At 38.0% G+C, this 16,598-nt stretch overlaps 1 protein-coding gene across 5 annotated transcripts in view; it reads left to right on the forward strand.

Annotated features, from left to right (window-relative positions):
* Positions 1-16,265, forward strand: part of G3BP1 (G3BP stress granule assembly factor 1) — a 41,468-nt gene extending 25,203 nt beyond the window's left edge. For all 5 annotated transcript variants that reach the window (XM_033180669.1, XM_033180670.1, XM_033180671.1 and 2 more), the window contains exons 6-12: positions 470-566; positions 2,207-2,408; positions 4,195-4,296; positions 4,870-4,981; positions 5,199-5,327; positions 5,744-5,853; positions 8,780-16,265. In XM_033180669.1, the coding sequence (XP_033036560.1) occupies positions 470-566; positions 2,207-2,408; positions 4,195-4,296; positions 4,870-4,981; positions 5,199-5,327; positions 5,744-5,853; positions 8,780-8,986 (959 nt within the window). In that variant the 3' untranslated portion in view covers positions 8,987-16,265. The remainder of the gene's footprint in view (positions 1-469; positions 567-2,206; positions 2,409-4,194; positions 4,297-4,869; positions 4,982-5,198; positions 5,328-5,743; positions 5,854-8,779) is intronic.
* Positions 16,266-16,598: the final 333 nt, after the last annotated feature.

Consider the following 16,598-nt stretch of genomic DNA (forward strand, 5'->3'; position numbering starts at 1 on the left):
TCTATCCTTAAGGCCGGGCGTGGTGGCTTATGCCTGTAATCCCAGCACTTTGGGAGGCCAAGGCAGGTGAATCACGAGGTCAGGAGATCGAGACCATCCTCACTAACATGGTGAAACCTTGTCTCTACTAAAAATAGAAAAAATTAGGCATGGTGGCGGACGCCTAGCTACTCGGGAGACTGAGGCAGGAGAATGGTGTGAACCCAGGAGGTGAAACTTTCAGTGAGCTGAGATTGCGCCACTGCACTCTAGCCTGGGCGACAGAGCGAGACTCCGTCTCAAAAAAAAAAAAGTCTATCCTTAAAAGCCTTAGTTCTGTCCTTAAAGTCAATGCCATGAGTTTTACCAAATTGCCCTGCTTTATTTATATGTGTTTTTCTTCACTGTTGTTTTGTGAACATTGTGAAAGTGAATGTATATGTGAATTCAGTAAGTACAAATAACTTTAAATATCTTTTTCTCACTTAAGAGTCTGAAGAAGAAGTAGAGGAACCTGAAGAAAGACAGCAAACACCTGAGGTGGTACCTGATGATTCTGGAACTTTCTATGATCAGGCAGTTGTCAGGTAAGAAAATTTTGTTCACACGTCCGGGGCTGCATAAGAACTTGCATTGTCTAGTCTTTCCCTTTCTTGGAGGGCATTTACATATTCTGAGAATTACCTCAAAATAATAATTTCTCAGAAGAATGGTTTTGTTTATGGTAATTTTGACTAAACAAAAATATGTAACTTGTTGTTAATAGTAAATTGTACTATGAAGGCAATCTACTATTGCTTAGTTTAAATAATACCGGTTTCTTTTTGGTTTAGTTTTTTCTTGGTGTTAAGTGAAAACTTGCATATTGTTGATCAAGAGTTGAATGTATTGAGGTATTAAATGCTTTGAGGGAATATGAAGTGGACAGACACCTATTAGAGATCGGGCATAAATTGATATAAATACCAGTATGTGAGTTAAGTAGCAATAAAGAATTTCATTACCTTCGTAAGTACATCATTGTACCTTTGGGTTTTTTCCCCCCGTTGTGATTGGAACAGAAATGTGTTTGATAGCAAAAGAAATCCATATTTACTTGTTACCATGTGACACTGAATGTTAATATTCAGTGCCTGAAGGGTGTTTCCAAGTGTTTTTCAAGGTGCGATGAACTAATCAGGTTACTCACTTGGGTTGCTGGTTGAAAATGAAGATTCATGGTCCCACTGCAAACCTACTGAATTAGACTTTCAGGAGGCAAAACATCTGCAATTTTGTTTTTGTTCTTTTGAGACAGTCTCGCTCTCTTACCCAGGCTGGAGTGCAGTGGCATGATCTTGGCTGACTGCAACCTCCGCTTCCTGGATTCAAGCAATCCCCTTGCCTCAGCCTCCTGAGTAGCTGGGACTACAGGCGCATACCACCATGCCCGGCTAATTTTTGTATTTTTGTAGAGATGGGGTTTCGCCATATTGGCCAGGCTGGTCTGGAACTCCTAATCTCAGGTGATCCGCCCACCTTGGCCTCGAAAAGTGCTAGGATTACAGGTGTGTGCCTAGCCCCTCTGCAGTTTTAACAGCATTCCTGGTTTGATTTATGTGGAATTTTAAGAATTGTATTCTGAATCATAACTAATGTATTTTCTCCCCCAAATTCCTTACGTGTTTGAAAGTTTTTGTGTGTTTGTGTTAAAAGCCACATATCATAAAATTTGCCATCTTAACCTTTTTTTCATCTTAACCATTTTTAAGTATAAAGTATAGTAGTGTTAACTGTATAGACACGGTTGTATGACAGATCTCTAGGACTTTTCACCTTACAAATCTTATTGAAGATAACTTTATATACCTTACAGACAGACTGTACCCATTGAATGGCAACCTTCTTTCCCCCCCTCCCCCAGCCTATTTTGAGAGTTTTTCTGATGTTGTATGCTAAATGAATTGTAATGATTGTGGGATTCCAGCCATAAAGTGGTTTGGTTCATTTTGATGTCCTGAATCATTTGCTCATCAGAATTTGTCAAATGGATTCCAATGAAGTTATTGAGTGGCATTTTAAAAATTACTTTTTAAAAACTCAGGTATACGATTCTTAGATTTTTTTTTTTTTTTTTTTTTTTTGATGGAGCTAACTCTGTGTTCTGGTTTCCGGTTAATAAGTGATGGGGAATTTTTTGCGAAATAAATGGTGGCAGAATGATATTTCTCAAATTTTTCCATCAAAGTAATGACATGGAAGAACATTTAGAGGAGCCTGTTGCTGAACCAGAGCCTGATCCTGAACCAGAACCAGAACAAGAACCTGTATCTGAAATCCAAGAGGAAAAGCCTGAGCCAGTATTAGAAGAAACTGCTCCTGAGGATACTCAGAAGAGTTCTTCTCCAGCACCTGCAGACATAGCTCAGACAGTACAGGAAGACTTGAGGGTATGAAACATGTCTTCATTTTTATTCTATTTCTAGTTATTTTTTAAAAAAGAAAAATCTCTGTTCTGTATTGCTGTTTGGTTGACTTTTGTAGATACATTTTCATATTGGTGGTTCATTTCAGGGAAATTTCTTAGATATTGAGCCATGCCTTTGATAAGAGAGAGGTAAGATGTGTATTAGTTTATTTCATCAAAATAAACCACTCCCTTCCCCTAGGTAACTTGAATGCCTGTTAGATTAGAAATTTTAGGTGCCACTGTAGCACCATGTCAGTGATTCCTTATCTTTTTAATATTTAATCTTTTACACTATAAATTATTACATGCTTGTTACTACAAGTGCATAACATCTTTTTAAGAAAAACAACATGGCAGAATATACTTTTCTTTTTCTGTGAAATTTTTTTGAAGATAACTTTATAGTGGAAGTAGAAATGAACTGCTGAAGTAAAATTTCTTTTCTAGTTGGCATACCTGATTTCGGAAGTTTTCAGTTTGTCCTCCTGAGTCTTATTAGGGTGTTGTTAACTGAACTCATGAAACCTTTACATTTGGCGCTCTGGGAAGGAATATAATTTTTAGTGCTGTATTTACAGGCTCAGGGTTATGTCATTTGTTTGTTCAACAATTAATTCAAATTCCTGCTGTGTGTTAGGCATTGTTCAAAGTGTAGGTATTGGCAAAACAGATAGGGGGTGTTGCTCTCTGGCAGCTAATAGGTGAGTAGGAAAGAGCAATGTTGAAATGACTTTAGCTTGCAAGTGCAAAAAATTAGCTGTGCATGGTGATGCCTATGTGTGGTCCCAGCTGCTTGGGAGGCTGAGGTAGGAGGATTGCTTAGCCTGGGAAGTCAAGGCTGCAGTGAGCTATGATTATGTCACTGCATTCCAGCTTGGGAGACAGAGTAAGACCTTGTCACAATAAGAAAACGTTAAGAAGCAAGTGGAAAAGTAGTTTGACTGGACCAGATGACCACTTAGTTGGTTAATATAGTAAACCTAGTGAGAGAGAATGATGGCTTGAATTAGAGTTGTGGCAGTGGAAATGGAAAAGAAATAATTAGGTAGAATAACAGGTTGTGACAATTTTTAAATGTGTGAGAAAAGTGTTGATGATGATTCTACAGTTGATGTAATTGAGTCGATGTTTGTACCATGGATTGGATTGAATCACAGCAGGAAGAGCTGAGCTGATTTTAGAGGAGAGGGAATTTTGTTTGATTCACAAATTTGAATGGAAGTAGCTTTCCTTGGGCCAGGCGTTGTGGCTCACGCACTTAATCCCAGCACTTTGTGAGGCAGAGGGCAGGAGGATTGCTCGAGTTCAGGAGTTAAAGACCAGCTTGGTCAATATAGTGAGACTTCATCTCTGCTAAAAAGAAAAAATAGCTGGATATGGTGGCACATGCCTGTAGTTTCAACTGCTTGGGAAACAGGTGGGAGGATCACTTGAGCGCAGGAGATGGAGGCTGCAGTGAGCTGTGTACATGCCGTTGCATTCCAGCCTGGGCAACAGCTAGATTCTGTCTCAAAAAAAAAAAAAAAAGTGAGTAGTTTCTTGAACCTAAGCCTCTCAGATTTGCCTGGTACTTGATCATCAGTCCCAAGGAATTTCAGTACTAAATTTTGAATAGCTGAAAGAGAGGAATCTTAATATATGTATAAACTCCATCCTGCCTGTGAGAATGTGTTACCATTTGTTGTGTACAGGCAATCAAGAGTTAGTAGCTTTTATATTGTTTTGATACATGGTATAATTATGTAATGTTGGTATTGCTCCCTTAGACGTTTTCTTGGGCATCTGTGACCAGTAAGAACCTTCCACCCAGTGGAGCTGTTCCAGTTACTGGGATACCACCTCATGTTGTTAAAGTACCAGCTTCACAGGTAAGGTCTTAATAAAACTTGTACATTAGGCAAGTGTACTTATATTTTGGTAATTTGATTCAACAGAGGTTTAGAGAATGTGAAAACTGGTCAGGTGCAGTGTGGCTCATGCCTGCAATCCCAGCACTTTAGGAGGCTGAAGCCAGCTGATCACTGGAGCCTAGGAGTTTGAAACCAATTCAGGCAACATAGTGAGACCCTGTCTCTACAAAAAAATAAGAAATTAGCCGGGCATTGTGGCATGCATCTGTAGTCCTAGTTAATTAGGAAGCTGAAGTGGGAGGATTGCTTGAATCCAGGAGGTTGAGGCTGCGGTGAGTCATGATTGTGCCACTGCGCTGCATCGTGGGCGACACATTGAGAATCTGGCTCAAAAAAAAACAACCCCAAATCAATGTAGACACAAAACTGATACATAGGACAGAAGAAAAGGGTATAAGGTGGTTTTTAATGATTTTTCTTGTAAGGGAATTGTCCATTTTCTAGTTTAAAACTTGTTAGCTAAGAAACTTCATTAAGAAAAAGGATAAGCCTGCTTTGTTTTAACACAAAAGTTAACTTAAATTTTTTCAGCCCCGTCCAGAGTCTAAGCCTGAATCTCAGATTCCACCACAGAGACCTCAAAGGGATCAAAGAGTGCGAGAACAGCGAATAAATATTCCTCCCCAAAGGGGACCCAGACCAAGTAAGAGCTCAGAAGGGCGATTTCTCGTTTGGGGGATTTTGAGGTGAGAGCTTATTTTGGGAGGGCAGTTGATATTTATATACTTTAAAATAAAAATATTGTAGGGTTGATGGAATTGCCTGTTTTTAGGGTAGAGGGAAAACTATTGAATGTGAGCAGTCACTGAAAGATGTCTTCTTTCTCTTGCCTTTCATTGATGTTTTTGTCTCCTTTTAAGTCCGTGAGGCTGGAGAGCAAGGTGACATTGAACCCCGAAGAATGGTGAGACACCCTGACAGTCACCAACTCTTCATTGGCAACCTGCCTCATGAAGTGGACAAATCAGAGCTTAAAGATTTCTTTCAAAGTAGGTTATTGAGTTTTGAACACTAAATTCATCCAGTGTCTCTAGCACTGTACAGCAGAAATAGAAAATGAGCCACATGCGTAATTATAAATTTTCTAGTAGTCATGGTAAAAAAAAAAAAAGTAAAAAGAAACTGGATAATTTTAATAACATTTAACTCTTAAGGCATTGTCATTTCAACATGTAAGAATATGGTGAGAGATATTTTACACTTTTCATAATAAATCTTTGAAATCCAAATGTGCCTCCCATAATTTTACACTTATGAGAGGCACATCTCAATTCAGACCAGCTGTATTTATAGTTCAAGTGCTCAGTAGTCATATGCTTCCAGTGGCTACTGTATTGGACTGTGTACATGGAATATTTAAAGGGAATGGTCTAAGTAGTTATCTGAGAATCTGTTTCACTTGCAGATTATGGGAACGTGGTGGAGTTGCGCATTAACAGTGGTGGGAAATTACCCAATTTTGGTTTTGTTGTGTTTGATGATTCTGAGCCTGTTCAGAAGGTCCTTAGCAACAGGGTAAGCAGCTTTTCATCTTGATTTTTTTTTTTTAAAAGGGTTTTGGTTCTTTAGAATATATTTATCTTTACAGCTGGGTCTTTATGTAAAGTGCAGTTTATTCCAACATATTCAGGTAATTTATTCCATTATTTTCAACCATTGTTAAAAGACCTGCCTGGGGGTTTAGAAAAACGAAACTTATGTTTAAATAACTTAGTTTTTGAAAACATGAATTATGAGAATGAGAAAATGAATAGTTATCAGTGCACTGAGATTTATGTAACTACCTTTCCTTGGTGTTGGCTTTTGGTGTACAGGAGTTGAAATACAAACCTACTTTTAACTATTAGATAAGAGCCAGTTTGCCCAGGGCAGTTTTGGTGTACTGCTGTTTTGTAGAGAATAACTATTAAGAACTTCTCCTATAAGTCAATAAGTTGGGTTTGGAAGATAAATTATATAGTCAGAATACTTGGAACCACCCTTACTAACAGCACTCTTACCCTGTAAATTCTAATATTAGAAGAATTTGTAGAATGGAAATCTTACTGTCGTAGCCCCAAAGAAAGCTTCCCCTCCCCTAGCAAAAAACTGCTTTTTGTAGTAGTCGAGAAGAACAAGGGTATAAATAATATTAATTTACTAAGCTATACTTTTTTATTGAGGTGAAATTTACATAACACTTAACCATTTAAAAATGTACAACTTAATTTAGAACACATATTGTGCAACCATTACTTTTAATTCCAAAAGTTTTTTACTAATAGCCATAAGCTCTTTACTCACTAAGTAGTCATTCCTTGTACCTGTCTCCCCAGCCCCTTGCAGCCACTAATCCGCTTTCTGTCCCTGTGGATTAAAATTGTGTACTTTAAACCATGTAATAGAAATATTGCAGATCAGTGATATTCTCCAGAATGCTAATGGGCATACTGCAAGGTTTTTTTTTTATTTGAGACAGAGTCTCGCTCTGCTGCCCAGGCTGGGGTACAATGGTGTGATCTCGGCTCACTGCAACCTCCACCTCCCGGGTTCAAGCAGTTCTCCTGCCTCAGCCTCCTGAGTAGCTGGGATTACAGGTGTCCCTCACCGTGCCCAGCTGATTTTTTTGTATTTTTAGTAGACATGGGGTTTCCCCATATTGGCCAGGCTGGTCTCGAACTCCTGACCTCAGGTGATCCACTGACCTTGGCCTCCCAAAGTGCTGGGATTATAGGTGTGAGCCAGTGCACCTGGCCATACTGCATAGTTTAATGTTGTGGTCATAACATTATGTCAACCTGAGTATGCACATACACATTATCTTTCAAATTATTTTACCACATATTTTTGTGAAGCATCTCCTGCAAAATACTGTTTGAGAAATGAGAGAACAGTGGTTCATCTCACCAAAGCCACTGAAGAACCCAGAAATGTCCAGTAGGCTTTGTAGATAAATCCATCATTCAGCACGTTATTAGGCCTAGTGGCCACCCTTCATTTCATGGTATTGATAGAAGTCTGCTATGCTTCCTTCAGTAATTTTTTGTGTGAGCAGAAATAGCTTATGTAAGACTGACTGCCCTGGTGTATGACATACTGTAGTGTAGCTTAGTGGTTCGAAGCTTATTTTTCCCAGTTTGGAGGTCTTGGTTTACATTTTCCTTTCATCACTCATTAGTGTTGTGACCCATGGGACAAGTTACTTAACCTCCCCAGTCCTTAGTTTGCTAGTCCTTAAAGTATCTACCGTCAGAGGGTTGTTATAAAGGTTAAGTGAGTTAATAAATTTGAATAGAACACTTCCCTGACACATAGTACTGTTAGATGCTCATTTTAAGAAATTAGAAAATTATATTGCTGGTGAAGAGCATAATTGAATATATTGAAATGTTTGGTAACTTTGGCTCTGTTAGGAAACGAAGCCCAAGACTATCCAAACTTCTCAGGAGGTGAAGAACAAGTTAAAGTTTATGTCAGATTAATGAAGTTTTTATTTTAAATATATACGTACTTTGCATAAATATGTACAGTACCATCTTTTCACATTGGCGATGATGAGGTTTTATTCTAAGCCTCCAAATCTATGGGGACGGTGGCAATTCTTTATTCAGTTTATATAATTATATGAGAAAAAATAAGTACGATGAGAGTTAACTTGTGCTGCTGTGCTATTTAAAATGGCTTTTTAAAACTGGTCTGCCTACCTAATCACCTTTCCATGTATTTGTTAATGGTAAATTGTATGTTCTCAGTTAAAAATTGAACTGTTGTAATCCCAGCACTTTGGGAGGCTGAGGCGGGCGGATCACTTGAGGTCAGGAGTTTGAGACCAGCCTAGCCAACATGGCGAAGCCCTGTCTCTACTAAAAATACAAAAATTAGCCAGGTGTGGTGGCGGGTGCCTCTAATCTCAGCTACTCTGGAGGCTGGGGCAGGGAAAATCGCTTGAACCTGGGAGGCAGAAGTTGCCGTGAGCCAAGATCATGCCATTGCACTCCAGTCTGGGTGACAAGTGAAACTGTGTTGCATTAAAAAAACAAACAAAAAACTGAACTGTGAGAATTTAGCTGATTTATAATCTGCTGGTTTTTTTTTTTTTTCTGAGACGGTGTCTCGCTCTGTTTCCCAGACTGGAGTGCAATGGTGCGATCTTGGCTCACTGCAACCTCTGCCTCCCAGATTCAAGTGATTCTCCTGCCTCAGCCTCCTGAGTAGCTGGGACTACAGGCGTGTGCCATCATGCCTGGCTAATTTTTGTATTTTTGTAGTAGAGATGGTGTTTCACCGTGTTGGTCAGGCTGGTCTTGAACTCCTGACCTCGTGATCCACCTGCCTCAGCCTCCCAAAGTGCTGGGATTACAGGTGTGAGCCATTGCCCAGCCTCTGCTGGTTCATTATTATAGCTTTCTTTGATAGTGATAGCTCATCACTACTCTGAGTCTGGTCACCTTGATTCTTACAGCCCATCATGTTCAGAGGTGAGGTCCGTCTGAATGTCGAAGAGAAGAAGACTCGAGCTGCCAGGGAAGGCGACCGACGAGATAATCGCCTTCGGGGACCTGGAGGCCCTCGAGGTGGGCTGGGTGGTGGAATGAGAGGCCCTCCCCGTGGAGGCATGGTGCAGAAACCAGGATTTGGAGTGGGAAGGGGGCTTGCGCCACGGCAGTGAATCTTCATGGATCTTCACGCAGCCATACAAACCCTAGTTCCAGCAGAATGGTGAATTTCTTCAACCAGCCTTTGGTATCTTGGAGTATGACCCCAGTCTGTTATAAACTGCTTAAGTTTGTATAATTTTACTTTTTTTGTGTGTTAATGGTGTGTGCTCCCTCTCCCTCTCTTCCCTTTCCTGACCTTTAGTCTTTCACTTCCAATTTTGTGGAATGATATTTTAGGAATAATGGACTTTTAAAGAAGAAAAAAAAAAAAGACTGAATTTCCTTGCTTACTTTGCATATACAGACTGGATTTTTTTTTTTAACAGCCATTTCCCCAAAGGAATGTCTTGTGTATTACTGACATTTGGTATGTTTCATTCATTGGAATATTTCTTATTTTCTACGTGTTTCAAAAGCCTGTAAGAAATACAGGATTTGGTAATATTTTGAAGGCAGGAAAAACCCAAATTGTTTCTTCTTTGAGAGTCATAACTACCTTCTAGTGTGGAGAAATTGCCATTGGAAAATTTGACAATTTTGATTCTCACTGGTATGTTTAAAAACTGAATAAAAGGAATAGAAATTTTCTTTTGATAAAGGATCACAAAACAATTCTAAAACCTACTGTTTTTACCATTGAAATTTAAATTGTGATAATAGGTTTTAAATGTCTAGAATGCAACTGATAGGCTTTTCTTGAACTGTTGTTTTTTAAAGTAGTTTTTTCATGTTTAATTTGTATTTGTAAAAAAACAAAAAGCAAAAAAATTCCCAAAACTCAGATAACAACCAGAGCAAAACTGTTGTGCCTTCTATTTATCTTTGATTTCAGTCTTGGCAATTGTTTAAACAAAAATAATTTTAAAAAAATCTAGATTTGTTTTATTAGGTCCAGAGTATGTGGGGAGTTACAGAATCCCTCTTTCATCACTTTGTGTATGTCTTTTGTTAACTCGTTATGCCTTATTCTAAAATTGAGTCTCAAACTGGAATGCCTTCGAAGACAGATGCTTCTATAGAGGTTCTTTGACCTAAATAGTTCAGCATTTGTGTTTTTATTCTGGTATCTAATCAGATTCCTAATCATAGCCCGTAAGAAGGAATGTTACTTTAATATTGGACTTTGCTCATGTGCTCGTGTCCGCATTTTTTTTCTTAAAATTATAGCCATATGGTAAATTTTCTATTTTGTTATGGTTCTCTTTTATTGATTGGCATGCAGTGGGTGTTACTTGGAAATGGCCAATTTTTATTAAAATATTTCTGGAAGAAAATTTAATCTGGCAATATAGACTAATACTCGTTTCACATATGTGTTATTTGTTGAGTGCTGTGTGTGAGATGGGTGAAGGTTTTGTTTACACGTGTGAAACAAATTTTGTGTGATTATTTATCATTACTAATTGAAGGGCAACCAGGTTGTAAAATTCAGCGTATTTATTTTCTTAACAGTATTCATCTTTAGGACTGTTGTTTGAAGATAGCATAGGAATATTTGGTTTGTGTTACTGAGAAACTCTAGGTTTGCTGTGATGGTTAAGACCACAGTGAAGTTGGTATTACCAGTTTGGTTTCAGTTCCTCAAATATTTGAAAATTGGCAGCATCTCCTTTACATAAACTTAATGTAACTGAATCACATGGGTTTTTTGTAGGGTTAGTTTTAAGTAACTTTGGTAACCACTTTTGGCCCAGATCAGTGATAACAGGAAGAAATACGACTTATACTTGTGTAGCTTATATTAAGCATATGGTGGGTGGAAAGAAAAGTTTAGTCTGAGTTACTTTGAAAAAACAAATTACTTTGTGGTAACTTCAAGGTAATAAATTATGGATAGCCTAGAAATTATCCTTCACAGGTGAATACTAAATTACACATTTCAAAACAGGAGTTCTTCCTACTTGGAGACTTAACGGCATTAACTAGATGCAGCAGTCCTCAGCTTGGCGTTATCACATCCTAGAGGACATTTAGAAATGTGTGAAATTTGGAAGGTTTGTTGGAGAGACACGCATCTGGCATTTATTGGGTGGGGTCTAAGGATACCAAATGTGTAAAAATGAAGCAACCCCACTGAGAATACTGATAGTCCGTATTCCTGTGGGTGGGTGGAGAGCTGTGGGATTAGAAGAACTGGAATGAAGACTCATTCTTTTGAAACTCAGCCTCAGATAAATAACAAACTAGGAAATGGAAATCTGTTTCAAGAATTACAGTAACGTCTACTCTAAGGAATTAGTAATTTCACTTTTTATTGTCTGTACCAAATGTATGTGTGTGTTGTGTATGTGTGTGTAAATGTGGAGAGGTGGTAGCAATACATGCTGATGCTGCTTGCAATTTGTTGCAGGGAATTACTGCACAATCAGAAAATACAAGGCTTCCCCAGTACTTTCAGTCATCAGAGTTGGGATGATTGTGAGGTTTTGAATGATGGTATTGGACCTAAGAAATAGGATTAGCATGATCAGCACTGTTGAGAATCCTTGTACAATTATGTACATTATTGCATGTAGAGTAAACATGAGAGCTCAGAGATGTATACATTTCCACTACTGGAAAATGATTATGTTAGGGCAACATTTTCTATAGGTGGCAGCAGTAGGAGCTCATCACACTGAACATTTTCAGATTTTAAAATGAAAATTTTCATCCATAGGAATGGCCCAATGTATAGTTATTAGCTACTGAACTTAGAACTCTTGACCCATGAGGTTTTTGTTTTTTAATTTTTATTTTTATAGAGGCAAGGTCTTGCTATGTTGTCAGGCTGGTCTGAAGCTCCTGGCCTTGTCAGTCCTCCTGCCTTCCAAGTAGCCGAAACTACGGGTGTGCACCATTGCACCTGGCCTCATGAGTATTTTAGCTAGATAAGATTTGTTTGGTTCAGTGGGTCTTAGTTTTTTAAGACTTGTTGATGTATAATTAGAGATCTTGGGCCTTAAATTGTATTTTTGTGTTAGTGGTGAGGTTGGGCTTTACTTTGTATATTCCAGTGTTCTCAACTTTGTCAGATATTGCTAGGGACCAGTGAGATCGATAATCCAAAAATAATAATTTGACTTTGGATGAGTATGTCATTACCACAGTGTTAGTTGATTTGCACTTTAGGTTAGAAAAGTTAATTTTCACATCTGTGCTGCGGATTAGGTGATACTGTCCTCAGCACAATAGATGAGGAAGAAACTGAATCAGAGCAGTTAAATGACAGGCTTCCAAGTCATCCATGTAGCAAGGAGCGCATTTGCCTCCCAAACTGATGATTTTTGTCTGGAACCATCATGCCCCCCTAATTACATTTCAGTAACATAGACCGCAATGAACTTCCTACTGTAGGGAGACTTGAGTCTGGAATACATTCAGAACAAGGTTAACATTACAGTTCTTAATTTCCTTTAGGGCAAACAAGATAATTAAAGTTAGATTTTGTGAGTCTTTTTGATTTGCAGATTATATATGGTAACACAATAGTAGTGGTTTTTAAGTTTTTTCTCATCTGATTTGATAATTTAGTGCAAACTTCAAATCTGGATGTGGATAACAATATTGTTATTAGAGCATAATCCAGGTGAGTTTATAGAATTTGTGTTTTGTGCTTATAAACTGTCACCTTCTGATACTTTTCTTCATCCCTCTGTTTGAAAAACCCTCGTAGAACTTAACAATTTAATGGAAAATGTTGCACTTCATAGAAAGCCATTTTAGAACTTACAGGTAACCTTTCTGAAGAGCTTAGATTTGTAGACCACTGTTTTTGCTGAGTGACATTTCTTTTAAATGGTTGCATTTGTCAAATCTATAAAGATGTCTTTTATATTGCAGTTTTCTTTTTGTGCTGCTTAAAGGAATCTTTGCAGTACTGCATACAGATAAGATAATTGTTGACCTTTTTAGTTGAGCCGTTTTTAAACTTGCAAAAGAAGTATCATCAACATTTATTTGAATATCAGGTTTTTTAGCTAACTGCCTAGTGTACCAAAAAAACTTTGCAATGTCTTATGTAGGCTGAGGGGTTGAGTTAAAGTTGCTAATCAAGTAATGGCCATGTGGCACAAGATTCTGGTTCTAAGGGGATTTATATTTGGGATTTATATTTGTTTAATGTTGAGGTTCTGGGGACCATAGGTGGGCCTGTCAACTCTTAACAGACTATAGTAAAGGAGAGATGGTGGCACATGTGAGATAAAACTTGTTTATATTTACATTCTTACTAGTGGATAGATACCACCTCAGAACAACACTGAAATTAAACTGCCTTGTTCATGCTCTCATGTCTCAAATCAAGGCCTGAATGAGTAAAAAGATGATTAGAGGTTACCTAAAACCCTTAACCAGTTTTGGTTTTTGATTATGCGTATGCGTTGACTTGGAATTATTAGGTTTTTAGTTTCTGTTTATGTGACTTAGTTTGAGAACATTGGATTCATCTTCTCTCCACAGTTTCTACTTAAACCTAGTAGCTTATTTTAATTCCCTATAAGTAAGAGGAAAATAATATAGGGAATCTGATCAACTATTTCTTTAATAAATCATGTGACCTGGGCAATTACAGAAATTCATATTTGTTTAGTATTTTGAAATGTGGCCAGTGTCCCAGATTTGTCAGCTACAGTGTGCATACAGTGCATTTTTTTTTAAGTGAATTAAGGATGTTTTGGGATTTTTTTTTTTAAGTGAATTAAGGATGTTTACCAGAAATTATTGATTTACTGAACCAAGTATTTCTTTTCAAGAACTCACTTATGGGGAAAGTTGCCTATATTGGTAGTAATTAGAGGGAAGATTAAATCCTGTTTAACCTGAATAGAAACAGTTTTAACTATTGCTGAAGTTAAAATCACTTTGGGGTGGGTTGGGGTGGCTCATGCCTGTAATCCCAGTGCTTTGAGAGACTGAGGCCAGAGGATTGCTTGAGGCCAGGGATTTGAGACCAGCTTGGGCAACACAGCAAGACCCTGTCTCTACAGATAATTGAAAAGTGAGCCAGACGTGGTGGCGCATTCCTGTAGTCTCGGTCTCTCAGGAGGCTGAGGCAGGATATTGCCTGAGCCCAGGAGTTGGAGACTATAGTGAGTTATGATCGTGCCACTGCACTCTAACCTGGGTGACAGAGTGAGACCCTGTCTCTAAAAAACAAAAAATTAGAAAACAAAAACCACTTTGGTTACTCATTGTCCTTATGTTTTGATGTCAGTTGTTCTCCTAAATTTTAAAATTTTGTTAGGAAGATTGGATGTACACTGATTTGGCCCTTTAAATGACATTATACCAAGAAGTTGGTATAAGGAAGTAGGAGAGGAGAAAACTTTTTGAAAAACCATTTGGTGCATGCTGAGGTAGCTTGTAGGACATGTGGTTTTAAAAAATTCATGAATTTTGAAGAAGGATAGGGTGGAAGTAAAATTTAGCTGATAGCATAGGGATCATTTGTCATTTATATAGAAAATAATTATATTTTTGAGTGAGAAGCATCAGACTTAAATTTTTTTTCTTCTATTTTGATTATTACCACAAAGAACAAAGAAACTCTCAGAATTCTTTGAATCGTAGAATGTTAGTACTGGAAAGGACTAGTAAGTGACCTGTACAACCCCTTCATTTTACAAATGATCAGATAATTGGCTAGTAGAGTCCCAGATCTGCTTCTAGAAGTAATACGGTGATCATCAGTTTAGATTCACTATAGGAAGGCCAGCACTGTTAAAGTTTGTCAGGAGAAAAAGGGAAGGTAATCACTTTTTGTATGTTCGCCCAGTTGCTTCTGTAGTTTTCATACCCCTGTTTTCTCTATTTTCTTAGAACTGTCTTTAATGGCTCAGCTCTACCAGGGCTTGTTGTCTAAGGACATTAACTTGTGCTCCCCTCAGGGATGAGTTTACTACTAGCTGTCAGAAAGCTATTGGGTATCCTAATGTGTTAATAGCTGAAACTCAGCTGTAATTTCTCCTAAATATTTCAGCATTTTGCATTCTGTACATTGTGGTGCTTTTTCCACCTTGTATTGTTGTAATTGTAAGCTCCTAGGGGGCAGCAATTTGGTCTTAGGCGTGTACCCTGTTTAGTGCCTGGCAATGCCATGTTTATATCAAGGTCTTAATATTACTTTTCAGTTATTTTTCCCACTCTTCATGGAAGTGATGCTCCAGCCTTGCTAAAACACTTAGGGTCCTCACGATAAGCCAGGCATTGTGATTCCTTGGCTTCAAGTGCCTTCTCTCTTCCCTGAAGGTCCACTGAGATCTACAGTCTCCCCTTTCCTCCGATCTCTTGCCGTGTAATTTTTTTAAAAAAGATCAGTACAAGAGCTATGTTTTTTCCTAAGAAAACATTGGCAACAGGAATGGGGAGTAGCCCTTTTTGGGGTTGATCTGTCCGAGGAACAAATCCATTCTCATCTACTTTCCACATTGTCCCTCTTGTTTGAGATCCTGTTCCGACCTTCATTTCTAAAACTGTTCTAGAGCACTTTGTCTTTCTCATAGTTCATAACTTACCCCTTCAATCTAGAATTAGAATTACATTATCTATTTTACTACTTTACTAGACTGTAAGCTCCTAGAAGACAAGGACTAGGGAGTTAATCTCTATATTCCACCAGAAGGTACAGTGACTCACAACTAGAGTCTTTAGATGATAACTTACTGAGTTGAATAACTTAATATATTTCTGTTTTCATTCCTAAGGGAGGCATGTCTGGAGATAGACCTTGAATTTAATAAATGTTAGGCACTACACCATTTTAGTGGAGGAAATTGTTGGGAAATTTGGGGGGATGGGTATAGAAGGGGGAGGAAGTCACTGGCCATTTTGAGGTGCTTCCATTGGTCTGGGTAACTAGCCATTCTTCCTGATTATGCCTGGTATATCCCAGGCAGTTTGTTTCTGTGCAGAAGAATTTTATATGAAATTTTCATTTCTTTGCCAAAACTTGTTCCTTCTTTCAGTTCATGACATCATCCATGCTAAAGTCTGAGTCATCTGCTTCCATTTTTGTTATTCCCAATATCCATTCTTCAGCTAAGTCCTGTCAGTTCTACCTCAAGTCTTCCACGTCTGTCTTCCTCACCTATGTAATTTCAGTACTCTCTCACCTTCACTTAACCTCTTCTTACTCCCGCCTACTTTATACACAATGTTAGATTCATCTTACTGAAACATAGCTCTGACCATGTATCCCATGTATGTGTTCTCTCTCCCCTATTAGACTGTAAGCTCCTTATGGGCAGGATCTGTGTCTGAGTCATCTTTGTATCTTGCCTAGCACCTATCAATAAATACTTCTTGAATGAACCAGTGAATTCTCATTTCTCGGCATAAAACCTTGTCTAAAGTGAGATATTTTCTAGGTTATACGTAGGTTTCTCCCTGGGGTAAGTGAAAGTTCTTGCATATAAAGTTGGTTAAATAGTAGTAATTACGAGTTAACCACAGAAAATTTCAGAAAACTTTAATTTTTTTCCATTGGAATCAGCATGGATATGTGTATATGGATGGTTCAATAAATATACTGTTATATACATGTTTCACAGAAATTTTACATTCCATCTTCAGACTGCAGAAATAGATTTTTTTTTTTACAAGCCAAAAAATAACTGCCGTAACTTTTATGACTTCATGCAAAAA

Source organism: Trachypithecus francoisi, unplaced genomic scaffold (assembly GCF_009764315.1).
Source record: "Trachypithecus francoisi isolate TF-2019V2 unplaced genomic scaffold, Tfra_2.0 Lachesis_group2, whole genome shotgun sequence".
Lineage (NCBI taxonomy): Eukaryota > Metazoa > Chordata > Mammalia > Primates > Cercopithecidae > Trachypithecus > Trachypithecus francoisi.